Below are 19,187 nucleotides of genomic sequence, written 5' to 3'. Positions count from 1 at the left end.
CCACATTTAGATGTTGTCCCTATATAAAAGATGAAAGGTGATCTCCTTCGTAAAAGAGGGATTTTGTGGGTGTTCATGGGCCATGTCCTGTGTGGTGTTTGGAGTTTGGAATGATTAATTAAACAATTTATCCTAAGTTTTCTATAACTGGAGGAAAATGTATGATTGAATCCGTAAAAATGGAGTTCCAGTGGGGAAGAAAAAGAATGAGGGTGAAGAAGAGTTGCACAAACAAAAAGAAAAAAGAAAAAAAAAAGAGTAAACAAAAGATCCGAGGGCCCACAAATAATTAAGTGCAATTAGTTATGTAACATCCCATTAATAATAGACACGTGTACATTTTAATAAATTTTTAATATATTTTTTTTATTCTCACTCGCACTTAAAAAGATAAAAAAAAAAATTCCTCTGCCACGTCATGGTTAGGGAGGTATTAGTTACAGTTTAAAGAAGAATTAGGGGGCAAATAGATCGCTCAATTAATTGAAATGTAAACTCAACTTTTTGGATATAATTTAAGTATGATTTGACGTATTTTACCTTTTTTAATTTCTAAAGGAAAACAGCAAGATCAAAATTGTAGCATTAAGCAGAAAAACCAAAAGAAAGCATTAATTAGTCAAACCTGCTCCTGCTTTGAAACTAGTACAATGATAATGTAGCACTGTCTGTACCTTACTAAATATTAGAGCTCATTTCCTGACTTCTCTGTATCTAGCGTAAAAAAAAAAAATCAAATTGATACAAGTTTTAATTTAAATGTGTCCCAAGGGCGTCAAAGGTGTGATTTAATGGTCAATAAATTGAAGCTGACAAAATTATTCGATACTTAGGGCTGGCAGAAGTAGCAAATATCCAGCAAAATTAGTCAAGATATGTTCAAGTTGACCAATTGTATCCAATTATGTATTGTTAATGATACTTATTACTCCCTCCGTCCCAAAAAGATTGTCCTCTTTTGACTTGACACAAAGTTTAAGAAATAAAGGAAGACTTTTGAAATGTGTGGTCCAAAACAAGTCTTAGATATTGTGTGGCTGTAAATCATCTTATAAAGTTAAATTGTTTCTAAATATAGAAAGGGGACGATCTTCTTGGGACAGATTAAAAAGGAAAGGAGGACAATCTTTCTGCGACAGAGGGAGTAGTATTTGATGTTTACGGTGGACAAAAAAAAATTCATCATCCTGACTACTATCTGAATTCATGTCACATAGAGCAATGACGAAACTAGAAATTTAGAAATGCTAATGCAACTGTATTGGAGACGCACCCGATTATATTTTTAAAGAATCCGAGGAGCATAGCTATTAGATATAGATCTAAGTTGCATATGTGCTCCATTTTTTAATTTCCAAAGGAAAACAGTAATATTAAAATTGTAGCAGTAAGCAGAAAAACTAAAAGAAAACATTAATTCAGTCAAACCTGCTCTGCTTTGAAACTAAGTACAATTATAATGAAGCACTAGACCAACAGATAACCGAAGAGAGATGCTTAAATATTAGTGCTCATTTCCTGACTAAATACTAGTGCTCACTGTAAGAGACGGGTGGTAAGTATCTTTCACTTTCAATTCGAAGGTTGCGAGTTCGAGTCATCAAGACAGCAAATGAGGGAGCTCCTAGGGTGAGGGGTTTAAAAAATAAAAAACAAAACAAAAAAAAATACTAGTGCTCATTTCCTGACTTCTCTGTATCTGGCCTACAAAAAAATTCATCAAGTTGGCATAGTTTTAAATTAAATATATCCCATTCGTCGCATCAAATATATGGTTTAGTGATCAACAAATTGAACTGAGATTTCATTAAGAAAATATATTCAAATTTTAGTAGACAACATTATTTGATACTGGTGCTAGTAAAAGATAACAGGTACCATGTAAAATTAGTTGAGGTGCTTTCAAGTTGACCAGTTGTATACTTATTAGTATTCCATGTCTACACAAAATGAAAACATAATCTTTTATAACCATTTGATATCCGAAATTTATTGTCCGGACTATCTCATATGACTATCCGAATTCATGTTGCATAGAGCAATAACAGAAATAGAGATTCTGTTAGGGAATCCAGAAAAGAAATTATGTGACTCAACACATTTTACCTTCAATTAATTAAAATGTGTGTTTTAACCCCTTTATTTAGGAAATATGTTATATTTGGACTAAAAATATATTCCCTTCAAATATAGGATAATAAGTAGTTTAATTAAGTTTAACATGACATATGAATAATTAAACGAAAGGACCAGTTCAGGATTTTCACGTAGGAGTTCAAAAATATAAAGAAGCAAATACACGAAAAAGTCAAGGGCGTTCATCATCTACTATATACACATAAAAAATAATTTTAAATTTGTATATACAGTGTAAATTTTTGCCGAGGGGGTTCGAATGAACCACTTGGAGCCTACCTAGCTCCGCTCCTGGATAGGACGACTAATAATTTTAAAAATTTGTGAATATTCATACGCAAACGACAAAAAATGCAAATATCAAGTCATTGAAGGGTAGAGAGATCCCTCCTTGATACTCCTAATAATAAGCAACCTAATATGACAATATTTCCTTTTGTAATTGGTCACCGTTGCCCAGATTATTCGTAAGAAGTTAATTTTGGCATACTTTGGCATATGCTACAGTCTATTAAACTAACACAACTAAAATAAGAGGAAAACGACACATTCCTGAATATGCCAAAGAAAAAGCTCCGAGCGTGACATGTGCTGTGCTACTCCAACTCCCAATACATTCTTTTGACCTTTTCAATTTTTGCAATCTCTCTTCCTTGGAAAGTTGATGGAAAATTGAATCTAGTCCGTTTGAATTAATATATTCAAAATAAATGTTAGCATTATTATCATGCGCGTTTATGAACTCCCGCAATGACTTCAGATTAACATGTAATAATAATTGAATTAAATATTTAATATTTATAACAATAGCAATTTCACAAATAGAGTCTGGAGAGGGTAGGATATACTCAAATTATAACGAGTGGAGTCCGGAGAGAATATGACAGGATGTACGCAAACTTTAACCCTACTTTATGAGCAAGCTAGAGACGTTATTTCTGATAGACTCTTGGCACTAAAGAAGTGCAATTACATTCTAAAGTTTATAAATATTTAATGTATTTCTTACTAGTAAATAGAGCAGAAAAAACCGTTATTGAGTTCACATCCGTAGATAGCGGTGTCAAAATAGGTTGGCACAGCCCAACCCAACCCAGCCCTTAAGGGCCAAAGAATTAAATGGGCTAGGACGGGCTGGCCCTTTTAATTGAAGGGTTTGCAAAATGGCAGCCCAACCCAACCCTAAGCGGGCTGCGGGCTAGGACGGGCCAGCCCTTTCAGTTTTTCCGTCTTCCGAAATAACATTTTCTAATTGATTTTTGGTACAATTTGAACATGAAACTTTTGCAATATGAAATAAAATCTTCTATCACTCATTCTTGCGCAAATTCATATCATTGAAGAAAAAAATTCAAGAGAACAAATATAAATTATTATTTTTGATCACTAATTCAGATCACGTTCAAAAGAAATTAAACATAATATAAATTCTAAGACTAAAAAGTATAACTCTATTTTCTAATTTACTACTTAGTACTAAAGTACGTTCTTTTTTTCTCATTACTTTTTATCTTTTTGTTTAATTTACTTATATTTTTTTTTAAATTAATTAATTTATTATTTTTTTCTAACCTCAAGGGCTGGCCTCAGCCTCAGCCCAGCCCTTTAAGTCGGCGGGCCAAGAGAGACTGGGCTTTTGAGCCTCACTTCTATATGTGCCAAAAAATCGTAGCCCAACCCTACTTAAATAAAGGGTTGGGTTAGGCCGGTCTCGCCGGACAAGCCCATATTGACAGCCCTATTCGTAGAAGACACTCCAAATCCACCCCCAATTATTATAGGTAGTGTCAACATGAAAAATGAAGATCACTTTTTTCTGTTAATATTCACGTATATCTATAAATGTGAAGGCGCTAAATATAAACAATTTGGTTAAAATTTTAATTTTTAAGATATTTCAGAATATATGATCAGCAACAATCATAAACATACAAAATACAATGTACAGTTTTCATGGAGCTGTTAGATTCCAGCAATTTTAAGCATTTGATTTTCATATATTTAACAGTTTACGAGAATCATTAATAATCAAAATAAAAGCAAATTCAATAAAAAAATAAAAGGAATTAAATTGACTGCGAATAAGAAAGACCAAAACTCATGAAGATGGAATAACTATTTTCTTCAAAATTTATGATTTCTTCCAATGCTGTCAAATACACATTAAATAAAACAAATTTCATCGAAACTCACAACAGCTAGTAATTTTTGTTTAATAGAGTAAAAATAACAGTAATTATTATTCCCTTAAAAAAAATTAAAAAATAAAATAAAATTAGACCTGGCAGAAAACGAGATCTTCACCAGAATTAAATTAACAGTGAATAGCAAAAAGAGAAAATTTCATAAATAGTTATAGTTTAGAGCGTAATCGTAGTATATCAGATGTATCAATGTATACTGTATCAACTGAAATCGCGAAGGACTGTATATAGTTACGTGTGTATTTGCTGCAAAACCGAAACTATAGCTATATATCATAAATACAATCTAAATATTTGTCAAAAATTAAAAATTCATGAAGATGAACGCTAAATTTCTTCAAAAATTTATAATTTCTTCCATGCTGTCAAATACACATTAAACAAAACAAATTTCAAGAGGAACAAATTGTTTAATAGAGTAAACAAAAAACAGCAAATTATTAAAAAAAAAAATTAAATCATTTAAACCTTACAGAAAACGAGATCTCGATCTTCAACATCTTCATTAACCGTAACCAAATTCAAATTCCTCTTTCCAATCTCCACCGCCGGCGAAGAATTTCCCGCCGGCGACGAATTTCCTGACGCCGCCGCCGTAGCAGCGGCAACGAGAGATAAACATCCTTCACTCCAAGACCTTCTTATCGGATACGATATATTCATATATCGCGAAGAATGAGAACAGTTGCCTCGGGATTTGTGCAAAGCACATCCACAATTACGGTGATACGGCCTTTTTGAAATCTCCATATCGTGACCGGATATTGATCCTTCGAATATTCCACGGAATATTCCTTCACCTGCAGCACCGGTAGCCATTTTAGTTAATTAATTGATTGATTAAATATAAACCACCGCTTTTTTTTTTTGCTCGTGAAGAGCAAGAGGGTGGTAATGGCGAAAGAGAAATTGAGAAAAGTGAAAAGAGAAATTATTAAATAGTGATGGGTAATAGCACTTTTGATCCCCGAGTTATTGATAAATTCCGAATTTACCTTCAATTAATTGAGGCGTGCGTGTTTGGTTCTTTTATTTGTGAATATTCATCTATTTACCATGATTGTCAGTTGTTTCGCGGCTAATTGTCCCGTATGTTATGTTAAATTTGTATTGTCACCCTATATTTGACGGCAATATATTTCAATATATCAGTTTTCTTGTATAAAGGGACCAAAAGTCCGAATTTCAGTTACTCTTCGTTCACTTTTACTTTTTTAGTATTCCAAAAATAGATTTTTATTTTTACTTGTCACTTTTAGCATATCAAAACAAGAAAATTTCTTTTTTCCTGTTTTACCCACGATATTAAATACTCACTTCTCAAATTCAATAAAAATATGCACCAATTAATATGGGTACATTGCTAAATTATACACTTTATTAATTATTTCTTAAAAAGTGTGCATAATCAAAAGTGGACAAGTAAGAGTGAACGAAGAGAGTAAATATGTTTAACGAGATATCTGGTGAAACACAATTAACCTTCAATTAGTCACAATGGGTATCTTAAAAGAAAAAGTGTATCTTAGTCTTATTGTGTAAAAAATATGTTATATTTGAAGGTTTGAACTACTTTTAGAAGTATATTATCATCAAATAGGAAATAATAATACAAGTTAAATATAATTTTCAGTAATTAAGTGGTAGAATGATTAATAATTAAGGTAATTTTATGAAAATTCATCGGTTGAGAGATAAAAAATGCATATTTCAAAAAAATTAAAGATTAATTATGCTTAGTCCGGCATTTTAAAGACCGAAATTAAGATTTACTAATAATTAAGGGATAAAAAAGTGATTAACCCAAATAAAAAAAAAATAGACAAAGTGGGGAAAAACGTGTAAGGGTTGGGGTGGGTTGCGTGGGGCGTAGGGTAGCGGCAAAAGCGGCATCATCGAGGTGATGAGCCATGCAACCATTCAACGTGTGTACTTTGTTTTCCTTAGATCTAGAACATTTGTCGGCTCTATACTAGGCACTTTTTCTTGACCAAAAGATACGGTTATCATAAGTTTAATTTTAATTTAATGCAATTATAATTTCTAATTTCATGTGTATTTGTATAATCAAGTAATTAAGAGCTAATTACCCGTAGTATTTATATTGGGAAAATACATAAAAACCCCTCCAATGTATACTCGGATTAATTATGACGCACCCAACCTTTGCGAGCGACCTATTATCCCCTGGCCTTATTTTTCTGTATTTTTGTACTTTTTTCGGCTGACATGAAACAATCAAAATTTGATGCCCAGTTGCACACTCTCCGTCACATTGGCACCGCGTCAGTGCCACGTCTTCTTCTTCTTCTTCTTCTTCTTCTTCTTCTTCTTCATTTCAAGAAATCAATCAACCCATTTTCCTCCATTAACACACACATATTCAATTTCATCATCAATCATAAAAAACTTATTTTCAAGAAATCAACTAACTCATATTCTTCCTCCATTAACACACACACATTCAAACAATTTTCTTCCTCCATTAACACACACACATTCAACCCATTTTCTTCCTCCATTAACACACACACATTCAATTTCAGCACCAATCATATATATCTTTTCAAGAAATCAACCAACCCATTTTCTTCCTCTATTAACACACACACATTCAACTCATTTTCTTCCTCCATTAACACACACACATTGAAGGGCAACCAATCAATTTGGAGAGCAGTTCGTGCAATTTCTTCATTGATTATTTTGTAAACAATGAAGGGCAATTCGTGCAACCAGTCCATTTGAAGGGCAATTCGTGTAAACAATAAAGGACAACCAGTCCATTTGAAGGGCAGTTCGTGCAATTTCTTCATTGTTTATTTTGTAAACAATGAAGGGCAATTCGTGCAATAAATATTTTTGAGCAACCAGTCCATTTGAAGGGCAGTTCGTGCAATTTCTTCATTGTTTATTTTGAAGAAAATGGGTTGAATATGTGTGTGTGTTAATGGAGGAAGAAAATGGGTTGATGGATTTCTTGAAATGAAGAAGAAGAAGAAGAAGAAGAAGAAGAAGAAGAAGAAGAAGGGTTTAGTGATAAAGAAGACAAAATTAATGGAGGGTTTAATGGTTAATTAGAGGTTAATTAATAAAAGAAAAATCAAATGAAAAAAGAAAGGAAAAGTGGCACTGACGTGGCAGTGACGTGGGGCCAATGTGGCGGAGAGTGTGCAACACTCTCTACTGTGCAACTGGGCATCAAATTTTGATTGTGCCATATCAGCCGAAAAAAGTACAAAAATACAGAAAAAATAAGGTCGGGGAGGTAATAGGTCCCCCGCAAAGGTTGGGTGCGTCATAATTAATCCGAGTATACGTTGGGGGGATTTTTATGTATTTTCCCTATTTATATTTATACAAGGGATACAACAATAACGTACCCAGTGAAATCCCACAATGTGGGGTCTGAGGAGGGTAAAGTGTACGCAGACCTTACCCCTTTAATGTCGGGAAGCTGTCTCCGAAAGACTCTCGGCTCAAGAGAAAGCATGGCAAAAACGGTCAGATAAAGACAAGCAATTTAAAGCAGTATGAAAATTAAATAGTGCAAAATCAAAGGCCATGATAAACAATCTGGAAAAAGGAATAGAAAGTACAAGAAATAACATATAGTAGCAGAAAATCAAAGGCAAGAAATTATAGGGAAAAACTGAGAATACTAAGTAGAATGACGAAAATAATACTTATCCTGCTGGGAAGGAAAATAATACTAGTCCTACCACTAGCCTTGTATCCTAATCCTCGATCTCCACACCCTCCTATCTAGGGTCATGCCCTCTATAAGCTGAAGACTTGTCATGTTCTACCTGATCCCCTCTTCCCAATACTTCTTCGGCCTACCTGTACCTCACCTCTAGCCCTCTATCCACAACCTCTCCCATCTCCTCACTGGGACATCCGTGTCTCTCCGCTAGACATGTCCGAACCATCTTAGTCTCGCCTCTCGCTTCTTGTCTGCCATAGAGGCTACTCCCATCTTCCGGAATAACTTCATTTCTCACCCTATCTCTTCGAGTAAGCCCACACATCCATCTCACCATCCCCATCTCCGCCACTTTCATCTATTGGACATGAGAGTTTTTGACTGGCCAACACTCCACTCCATATAACAGCGCTGGTCTAACCACTACTCTGTAGAACTTCCATTTAAGTTTTTGTGGTACCTTTTTGTCACACATGACACCAGATGCAAGCCTCTATCTCAACCACCCTGGCCTAATAAGATGCGTAACATCCTCGTCAATCTCTCCATTATCTTGGATCATGGCCCTAAGGTACTTGAAACTCCTCTCTTGGGGACAACTAAAATCCAAAGTAACAAAAAAAAAAAAAAAACAGATTTATACAAGGGATAGTTAAGAAGAAATATTAGAAGGTTCCTAGGATGTTAGGTTCTAAAGAAGCGACGTACACGACACTGAAAGTAAATTTATAAACAAGATCAAACATAAGTTCATACGCTACGTGCTATTTTAGCTCCACTTGATATAGTTCAATGGACGTTGGGAAGAAAAATATAGTTCAAGGAATAAGTTCGCAAAATCGGCTAAGCTAAGGCAAACAATACATGCTATATACTTGAGTTATGATTGTGGATAGTGAAATTGTATTAAATTTAAATTCGCGAGAAATTCGTATTATATTAAATTCAAGATATATTAGTCCAAATAAATGTTATGGATTAATATAATTGGTTAAGTCCAATAAATATGGATTTAATTAACATTTTTTTTGTGCGGAATGCCCTTCAAAGTTATTGGTCTTTAATTTTTGCCCCTCAAATTGGTGGTCTTTAATTTTTGTCCTTCGCTAAAAACCCCTTGATTTCAGGTTCGAACCATCGCTCAGTAAAAAATAAATAAAAATCGCAAAGTAGAATTTGAATTCCCAAGATAGAGTTTTGCCTGACATTTATTTGGATTCAAATTTTTAAAGAGAAAATGTATAGCATGACACATAGGCAAACCTGACATAGAAAATGAAGAACAAGTTGAAGCCATATGTAAGATAAGACATGAGTTGACATCAGAGGCGAAGCCACAATGGGCCTAGGGGTTATTCGAACCCCCTTCGGTGAAAAAAAAACATTATTTATATATAGTAAAAATTATTTTTTATGTATATATATATATAGCATATGTTGAACCAACTCCCTTTGACTTCTTCGTGTGTTTACTTTTTTATATTTTGAACCTCATTAGTCAAAATTCTGACTCCGCCGCTAGTTTACATGATACCACTCTTTTAAGCTCGTTATGAGGCGGGCAATGAATAAAATTAACGAGAACTACTGGATCAAAGCGCACAATGCATGCATATTGTTATAAACTTGGATCGTGATAAATGATGGCCAAAATGATAATTTAGCAACTAAGAGAATATGATAAGGAACATAAAGATGATGCCCCTATCACCGACCAAAGTAAAAGGAAATGGAATTAATGGGAGGTAGATAGTACAGTGTACTTAAAATTCATGACCCACACAATGTATCCCCTAAGAGAAACACGCATTGGACTTGTTCATTAATGGAAGTAACATCATTTTCTGGGGAAAGATTCAAGTCATTTACTTATTAGGCATTTGGATATAAATCGGGTGATACTTGAGAAAAAACAAGTATTAAATTTGACGTTGAAAAATGGCATTTGAAAATTGAAGATGTGTCTGAACATGCATTTCACTTGAAGAAAAATTAAAGTTTATGAGCTGGAAAAATTTCACTCGAAAAAACTGATTTAATTTGATAAATGCATCTTCAAGAACTAACCTAAAAGTTATTTCTAACGTACAACCAAACAATGTTTTGAAAATACCTTTTTTAAAATAAAAAAAGTTATGTCCAAACGAGCCTAATAAACACTAGAGAAAAAAGAAAATCTAAGAAAAAAATTGGTACCATTTACTACTAATTTAGCTTTTCCTCAAGATAGTCCCCATATTATCGCACCTAATGGACCTAGGTATCATTGACCTTGTGATGAGAAAGATGTAAAAAAAAAAATAAACCTCATCGTCTTTGTGTTTCATTTATCTTGCAAGTTTCAATCTTTTAGGTGCCAAGAGAGATACTACTGTTTAACAAGTTATCATGAGAAGTAGATTGAATTCACAACCACATTTAACCACATTTAGTCTTTTGTTCTTCTTTTTCAGTCTTGCTCCACTCTAATAAATTATACTCTCATTCACTTTTACTTGTTCACTTTTGACTTTGCACATCCCTTAAGAAACAATAAATGAAGCGCATATTTACCAATGTATCCATATTAATTGGTGCATATTTTTATTTGATTTGAAAAATGATTTGAACTGAGTATTTAATACTATGGGTAAAATAGAAAAAAAGAAATTGTCTTCTCTTGATATGCTAAAAGTGACAAGTAAAAATGAAAATCTATTTTTAGAATACTGAATAAGTAAAAGTGAACGGAGGGAGTATATGCTTTCACGTCACTCGTGTTGGATGTCGCAATTTTCTAGAGTACCAAATAGTTGTTTAGTTGTATGTGAACTCTAACATTTGATTTACTAGAGTGTTCAGTTTCCTAGTTGTAGTTAAAAATTAATCCTTTAATTGTAGTAGGAGTGTGATTACCGGTTTCCTTTCTTTTCTTACAAACGAATGTAAGGCTTCATACTATTTCGAAAATCAAATTTAATAGCTTTGTAAGGTTTTTAAAAATTATCTTAAAGTATTTTAACCTGAAAATTGGCATACCGTCGTATTACTGGACTAATAAAAATTGTACCACAAGTCCGCAGTGAATAAAATTTCGTTAAAAAATACTAGAGAAATTTAATTGCCATTGAATTGCTCTGATGCATCTGTTCTAATACACAACTTAAATATAGTCTTTTGGCCCAAAAGACTTCACTATTTTTGGGATTTGCTTGTCAAGAATTGTAACTCAAGTAATGACATTAACATAGTTTTTGCAAATAATAAACTTAGATTTCTGATGGAACAACTAAGCTAAAACAAAGCTACCAGGAGTAAAATAGGGTCGTTGATCTGCTAGCGAGGAGGGAGCCATGAAGAAGCTTTTTGGAAGAGTGAAGATTATATTGCAGCAGTTCCTCCGATGTTTGTTATTGAAGTGTTTTGGATAGACTGACAGACATGCTAGGAACTACTTATGAACGTTTTGTGCCTTTTTGAAACAACAACATTAATGGGGTTAACCCAAAAACAATTTGGGACTCGCTCCCTCCTTTGTCTGTAATAGCTTGTTTAAACTATGTTAAGTATCTTGATTTACCAAAAAAAAAAAAAAAAGAACTTAGCATTTGAAGTATACTTGTAAAATATTTTTAAAAAACTTGTTTGAGAAATATTTAAGTGAAAATAATAATAATAATCGCATTTTAGAATTGATATTCACATTTAACAACTCGGACTGATAAATGGCACAACTGTGACTTATAAATCACATTTGACAATTGCGTCTTATAAATCGCGTTTGGCAACTGACTTATAATGCGCTTTTGAAAGCTGTTACTTATGAATCACAATTGATAACTACGACTTATATTCTTGTAATTAATTGTGATTTTCAATCGCAAATCTTTTAACGTTTTTTCCATGTAAAATTCATTCGAAAAAAATTGCTGAAATTTATCGTGATACGTTAGTGGTTTAGTTAGAGATGGACGACCCCCTGCCAATAGTGATCGAAATACACCTTCTTTTGAGTTTTAAAAATACTTTTAAAGCAAATTTAAGTCAACAACACAAGACGACAATTATTCCATCATTTTTCCAAATAAGAAGATGATTTTCTCCTTGATTCATTTGAATTTCATGTTAACTCGAACATAATCTTATTGTTGGTAAAAGTGTTGGCGAATGACTTGTCATGCTTTTTGGTTGATTCTTGTGTGATATGTTCAACCGCCTACAACTCTTTTTGTGGGTCAAATAACTAAACATTCTCTCTTTGTCTATATGTAGATTGATAGAAACCTTCTTTAGTAATTGTATTTGTGAGAAGTAGTTGACGTCCGACGCACAGGATGGTTCGGACACTATCGTGATAAAAACAAAAAAAAAATAAAAAATTTGATTTGTCAATTTTTTTATTTTATTTTATTTTATTTGTCAAGTATACTTCTTACTAAACTAGTTTATTTATCGCTAATGCATCTAATTTCGTAAACTGTGAACTGTTTTTTTTTTTTTTTTTTACCGGGGACAATGATAATTGGGAACTGTGTTATTGTCAAGTTGCCATGTTATGAAAGTTTATGTTGCGCACGGCGTTAGGAGTTGACTTTCTTGAAATTATGAATAAGGAGAACCCTTGGACCCAAAAAAAAAAACAAAAGAATTAAGAGAACCTTAATGTAAAAGTTAATCATCCACGAATTTGTAATTTCTATTATAGTTATGCCCCTACCTACACTTCTTCCAAATACACTTTTAAAATGTTATAAGGTATTTGAGAAAGAGTGTACTTATGTTATCTTACAAGTTAAAGACTTTTAGGTTCTAAAATTTAATTGTTACGTTGGATATCAAAATGTTAATCCATCCATTTAAATTTGTGTTTTATTTTTTTCACTTTATTCAAAAAAAACTTCATCTTTATATATCTAGTAAGCTTTTAATCTTTAATATTCTTACTTTACCTTTATCAACGCTTCCTTTAAAATCACAATATTCAAAAAGCATATTAAATCACGATATTCAAAGTTCTCTTTTTTACACTCTTAAAATGAAACGGGGCGAGTATATGTCTATGTTAACAGAGGAGAGCAACTTAGAAACTAATTAAAGAAAATAACATTCAGTTTAATTTGCATTTTAACCATCTAAGTTAGTTTTTATTAACGTTAAATGCCAAATAACTATGAAAAAATCTGCTCATTACTTTTTTTTCTTCTTTTTGTTATGTTGGAAATTAAACCACATGGGCTAGATATCAAAGATAAATTGCATTTGTAGTAAAGCAAATTATATTTCTTTACTGATTTTGGTAAGATTTCTTCATCCAAGCTTTCTATACTGTATCGTGCTTCTTAAGTTTTAAAAAGCTCTTTTCTTGAACAAAAAAAAAAAAGTTTATTCATCCTAATCTAAAAGATATAAAGTTCATTCTCGTTAGACATTTTTATTTTTCATATCTCCAATCGCAGGCCTCCTACAATTTCTTGGTTAAATTTAAATCAAGAAGTTATGACTGATATAGAACCATGCCTTTTTATAATGGTGCAATTTGTCAGAATATTTTTTCTGTTATTACCATGAAATATTATTATAGAGAATATATAATATATTATAATTTGAAAATCGATTGTAAAGAAAACATGATTGTTATGATAAAATGTTGTTATAAAGAATTACTGTTGTAGAGAAATTTGGTTGTAATTCATCTAGAACTTATTTTGGATTGATGCGTCATTATAGTATATCTCCAATTGCAGGCCTCTTTCATACTAAAAAAATATATACATCAATTATTATACTGTATAAACAATTCATGGTAGGACATTCACGTCATACGTGTCAATAAAAAAGCTTTCTTTATCTATTCTTATAATATAATATAATAATTCTCAAAATCATTGGTAACTTAGATGATTATTTGGCAATTAATTATATTTAGGCTTTATATATATAGATCCAATTAGTTGCAGGCCACTTTACGTGACAAGCATGAAAAAGCAAAGGGGCATTTTGCAAGCTGTAAAATACACCCTTTTAGATTTTAGGCAACTCTACCCATATATAAAAACATAGGTCTAGGTGATGGGTGGTGTATGGCAATAACTTTGATTTTAAATTAGGTACGGAATATGCAACTAGAGTTTGGCCAGAAAAAAATATAGTTTTTCTCTCGCATGGCAATGAATCTTTAAAGATAAAGAAATGTCTTATAATACGTTGTACAAATAAATTTTCTAATTGCATCTTGTAGTTAAAGTTCTGAACATTGACATTTGACAGACAATTAGAACTTTTAAGAGTTATAGACTAATAAAAATGAAAGCAATTCATGCACCAAAAAATGAAACTATATGTTTCTTTTTGGCCAAAAAAAAAAAAAAAAAATCGCATAGACATCTTTTCCAAAAATAAAAATGAGAGTACACCTAACAAAAATCTAATTTTGAATGGGTTAAAATCGGGAAGAGCTTTAATTTTTATCATACGGAATAGTACAATAATATCAAAAGAAAATTCCGCCAGCAAGGAAGGAGTTTGAGTTTGATTATACCTAGTCTTTCCCAAAATCAGACAAATAAATTAGAGGACGAGCTTCTTTTATCGTCAAAAATGCTAATACATCGAAGGGGGTGGAAAAGGATTTATGAATAGTGAAGAAGAGGAAATATCATCCAAAATAGTGAGATACCATATTAGAAATGTAAATCACATTCAATATATGCGATTTGTAAGTAGTAATTGCAATTTGCAAGTGACATCTCGTACATGTAAGTAGGGGTGGGCACGATACAATATATATCGAATACCATACCGATACCGAAAGTCGTATTGCAAGTTGTATTAATTCTCGAATGTCATTTATACACCACATTCACTAGGTGATTTATAAGTGGCAAAACGCTTAAATCACATTCTGTAAAATACCTTTTGCAATTCACATCAGTAACCACGATTTGTAATTCGCCATTAAATGCGATTTGTAAGTAGCATTCACGAAATACAGTTTATTCCTTGTATATACATGTATTTTTTGGATAGAAAAAATCCCAAAAAGAAACAATTTAAATACCACAATTGGTGAGGGACATATAAGTCAATTTAATGAAGGTCCTAACTGCTAGTCAAGATCTCCCACCGACGACGTAAAGCAATGTAATTATGTATATATAAATTCCCTAAGTCATATAGTCTGTATATTACCACCACCTTTATTTTGGATCTTCCTCAGCTCAAATGTTACTCTCATCTCCATTTTAACGCCTATTATTCCATCAGAGGTGAGCAAGATCTTATATATTTCATTATTCTTGTTTCAAATATTAATCAGATCTGATATAACTTTCATTTCATACATAGATCTTGATATTTATTGAAACCCCATTGAAAAAAATTTGATCTTTCATATAGATCTGAGCAAAGAAGTGGTAAAAATGGGATCTTTTGATAAATTCAAGATTTGGGTTTTGTTTATCTGTTTGATATCTGAATTGTGTCATGGATTTTATTTGCCTGGTAGTTATCCACATAAATATGGGGTTGGTGATTTCTTGACTGTTAAGGTCAATTCATTGACTTCAATTGATACTGAATTGCCTTATAGTTATTATAGTTTGCCTTTTTGTAAGCCTAATGAGGGTGTTAAGGACAGTGCTGAAAATCTAGGTGAACTTCTTATGGGTGATAGGATTGAGAATTCACCTTATAGGTTTAAGATGTATACAAATGAGACTGAAGTTTTCTTGTGTCAAACAAAACCTTTGTCTGGTGAGGAATTTAAGCTTTTGAAAGAGAGAATTGATGAGATGTATCAGGTTAATTTGATTCTTGATAATTTGCCCGCGATTCGTTATACCAAGAAGGAGAATTACTTCTTGCGTTGGACGGGGTATCCGGTTGGGATTAAAGTCCAAGATGCATACTATGTGTTTAATCATTTGAAGTTTACGGTTCTCGTTCATAAATTTGAAGAGACCAATGTGGCTCGTGTGATGGGTACTGGGGATGGATCGGAAGTGATCTCAACCGTTGGAAGTACAGGATCTGAGACACCTGGATATATGGTTGTTGGATTTGAGGTCGTACCTTGTAGTATCCAGCATACCCCTGATTCGTTAAAGAACCTTAAAATGTACAATAAGCTCCCGTCTCCAATTAAGTGTGACCCGACAACCGTGTCCATGGCTATTAAAGAAAACGAGCCCCTTGCTTTTAGTTATGAGGTGAACTTTGTGGAGAGTGACATCAAGTGGCCATCGAGATGGGATGCTTATTTGAAAATGGAAGGTGCAAAGGTTCATTGGTTTTCGATCCTCAATTCCCTTATGGTGATTACTTTCTTGGCTGGTATTGTCCTCGTGATCTTTTTGAGAACAGTCCGGAGGGATCTGGCGAGGTATGATGAGCTCGACAAAGAAGCTCAGGCTCAGATGAACGAGGAGTTATCCGGGTGGAAACTTGTCGTTGGTGATGTTTTCCGCGCCCCTAGTAACCCTGGCCTTCTGTGCGCGATGGTTGGGGACGGAGTTCAAATCTTGGGGATGGGTGTAGTGACTATTATGTTTGCTGCCCTTGGATTTATGTCCCCAGCATCTCGAGGAACGTTGATAACAGGTATGCTATTCTTTTACATGATTCTTGGTGTTGCAGCTGGCTATGTTTCCGTTCGTCTCTGGAGGACGATCTTCTGTGGGGACCACAAAGGCTGGGTTTCCGTCGCGTGGAAGGCTGCTTGTTTCTTCCCTGGAATTGCTTTTACTATTCTGACCATATTGAACTTCTTGTTATGGGGTAGTCACAGCACTGGAGCTATTCCGTTTTCTCTATTTGTCGTGCTCATTTTACTTTGGTTCTGTATCTCCGTCCCCCTAACCCTAATTGGTGGCTATCTCGGGGCAAAGGCACCTCATATTGAATATCCAGTCCGAACCAACCAAATCCCACGTGAAATTCCAGCACAAAAATACCCATCTTGGCTTTTGGTTCTAGGTGCAGGCACTTTACCTTTCGGTACTCTTTTCATTGAGCTCTTTTTTATCATGTCGAGTCTATGGATGGGTCGTGTGTACTACGTCTTCGGGTTCCTCCTCATTGTTATGATTCTCCTTGTCGTCGTTTGTGCTGAGGTGTCTCTTGTTTTGACCTACATGCATCTGTGTGTGGAGGACTGGAAATGGTGGTGGAAGTCTTTCTTTGCTTCAGGTTCTGTCGCGATATACATTTTCATGTACTCTATCAACTATCTAATATTCGACCTCAAGAGTTTAAGCGGTCCTGTTTCCGCCACCCTTTACCTCGGATATTCCCTCTTCATGGTCTTGGCGATTATGTTTGCAACAGGCACAGTCGGGTTCCTTTCCTCTTTCTGGTTTGTACATTATTTGTTCTCATCAGTGAAGCTGGATTGAAGAAGTCAAGAAGCAAACCAACCAACCATTGAAGATCAGAGTGGCAGATGTCAAAAGCATTCTATTTTACTTTTATTGTCATTTTGTAGGATATTTGGAAGAGAGAGAACAATAAACTCCTAAAGTTTTGTTAAATTCTTTATAGAAGAAGTCATTGCATGCTAGTGAAGTAAAGTTTCATCAGTTGGTAGGGTGAACATCATGTCTTTATCATTTCTCTATATTTCTATTAATAGTGATGGATCTCTTTATCTTTGACAGGCTCTTCTCATAATATTAATGATTCTTGTACCTATGTTTAATTTTGTTGTTTTTTTTGTTCACCCTTTGTTGTGTTGCATTTTGTGATCTTCCCCTTCAGTCTGTATTTCTTGCATAGCCAGGATCCGATTTCGAGTTGCTATGTTTAATTTTGTTATTCGTTTGGTCTAGTCCTTGTTGTGTTGCATTTTGTGATCTTCTGGTTCAGTCTGCATTTTTCAGATAGTCGGGACCCGATTCTGAGTTGTATCTATGGGTTGTAAATATTGCTAGAAATCAACTATTAACTGGTGGAGAGATGTTGCCATTTTACGTGGATGGAACGAGGGATTGAACCTCTTGCTAATTTCTTGTAGTTACTGCTCTCCCCTTTAATAATGCACTTTATACGACGCAAATTTGGATTAATTGTGCTAGCGAATATTATATTTGGAACTGTTAAAACCAAAATAAAATAAAATAAAATATTGTCCCTAGTTTTCTTTATATGAAAGAGCTTATTTTGATGAATTATTCAATGATTAAAAAAGAATTAGCATCATATCGAACGAACAATTTGGTACATTGTGATTGAGAATATAAACTTATTTTACCCATTCTATAGCCTTAATTATAAAATCTTAGAGCCATGGTTTCTCTATCAGCATGTTGCACTTCAGGATTGCCTAGCCTTGGCATCATTTAGGCTGATAAAAGGGGGCGGGTTTAGATTGAATTTAAGCGGATTAAAATGGGTCATTTGCATGATTACCCTTCAAAGGCACTGGTTTTTAATTTTTACCTTTTGCCTAACATTCGAGGTTCTGGGTTCGAAACTGACTCAATAAATCTATCTTAAAGTAGAGTTTGAACCTTATGAGACATAGTTTGGACAAAAGTCTGTCTTAAGGCAGAGATTTGTAGCAAAATTAGACTTATTCTGGCAAAAGTTAGGCCTTAAGGCAGAGGTTTGTCTTAAGGCATACTTTTGCCCAAATTATGCCTTATAAGGCTCTGGCTTGCAATTTGTTTTTTAATTTTTAACTGAACGGAGGTTCGAACTCAGAATTCATGGATTTTTAGGTGAAGGGCAAAAATTAAAGACTAACAATTTGAGGGACAAAAATTAAAGATTAGCGCCTTTGAAGGACATTCCGCGCAAAAAAATAAATTAAAAATTTAAAATAGACTGAGTTAATAAATGAACTAGTCAATAATTTGTTCAAAAGTTATTTGAGATTTGGAGCTAGTGGGCTAAACAATGGGGTCATAGCCCCATTCGTTTAATGTTTATTTAACTTTTACTTTTTGTTGTTTTCTTATAATTTGTTCAAGTATCTGATAAATTTTTAAAAGTATTTGACGAGGATTCTCATGCGACAATTTGGTTTATATATTCGCTCAAACTTTTAGATTGGCTTGAATTAGGGGGTTAAAATTAACTAAGTTAATAAATGGGCGGGTAAATGATCCTCCCAAATTTAAACGGATTGTATGCATCATCTTTTCATTCTTCATTAGTGAGTTAGC

General features: G+C 33.5%; 1 protein-coding gene across 1 annotated transcript; it reads left to right on the top strand.

The window, feature by feature from the left end:
* The first annotated feature begins 15,197 nt into the window (after positions 1–15,197).
* LOC132637034 (transmembrane 9 superfamily member 11-like) lies at positions 15,198–17,675 on the top strand. The gene has a single exon (XM_060354183.1). It carries the CDS (start codon positions 15,444–15,446, stop codon positions 17,415–17,417), a length of 1,974 nt encoding a protein of 657 aa, XP_060210166.1. The 5' UTR covers positions 15,198–15,443; the 3' UTR covers positions 17,418–17,675.
* The last annotated feature ends 1,512 nt before the right edge of the window (positions 17,676–19,187 follow it).

The sequence above is a fragment of the Lycium barbarum genome, chromosome 4 (assembly GCF_019175385.1).
Source record: "Lycium barbarum isolate Lr01 chromosome 4, ASM1917538v2, whole genome shotgun sequence".
NCBI lineage: Eukaryota > Viridiplantae > Streptophyta > Magnoliopsida > Solanales > Solanaceae > Lycium > Lycium barbarum.
The sequence above is the reverse complement of the archived record's forward strand: the minus strand, read 5'-3'. Positions and strand labels throughout refer to the sequence as shown.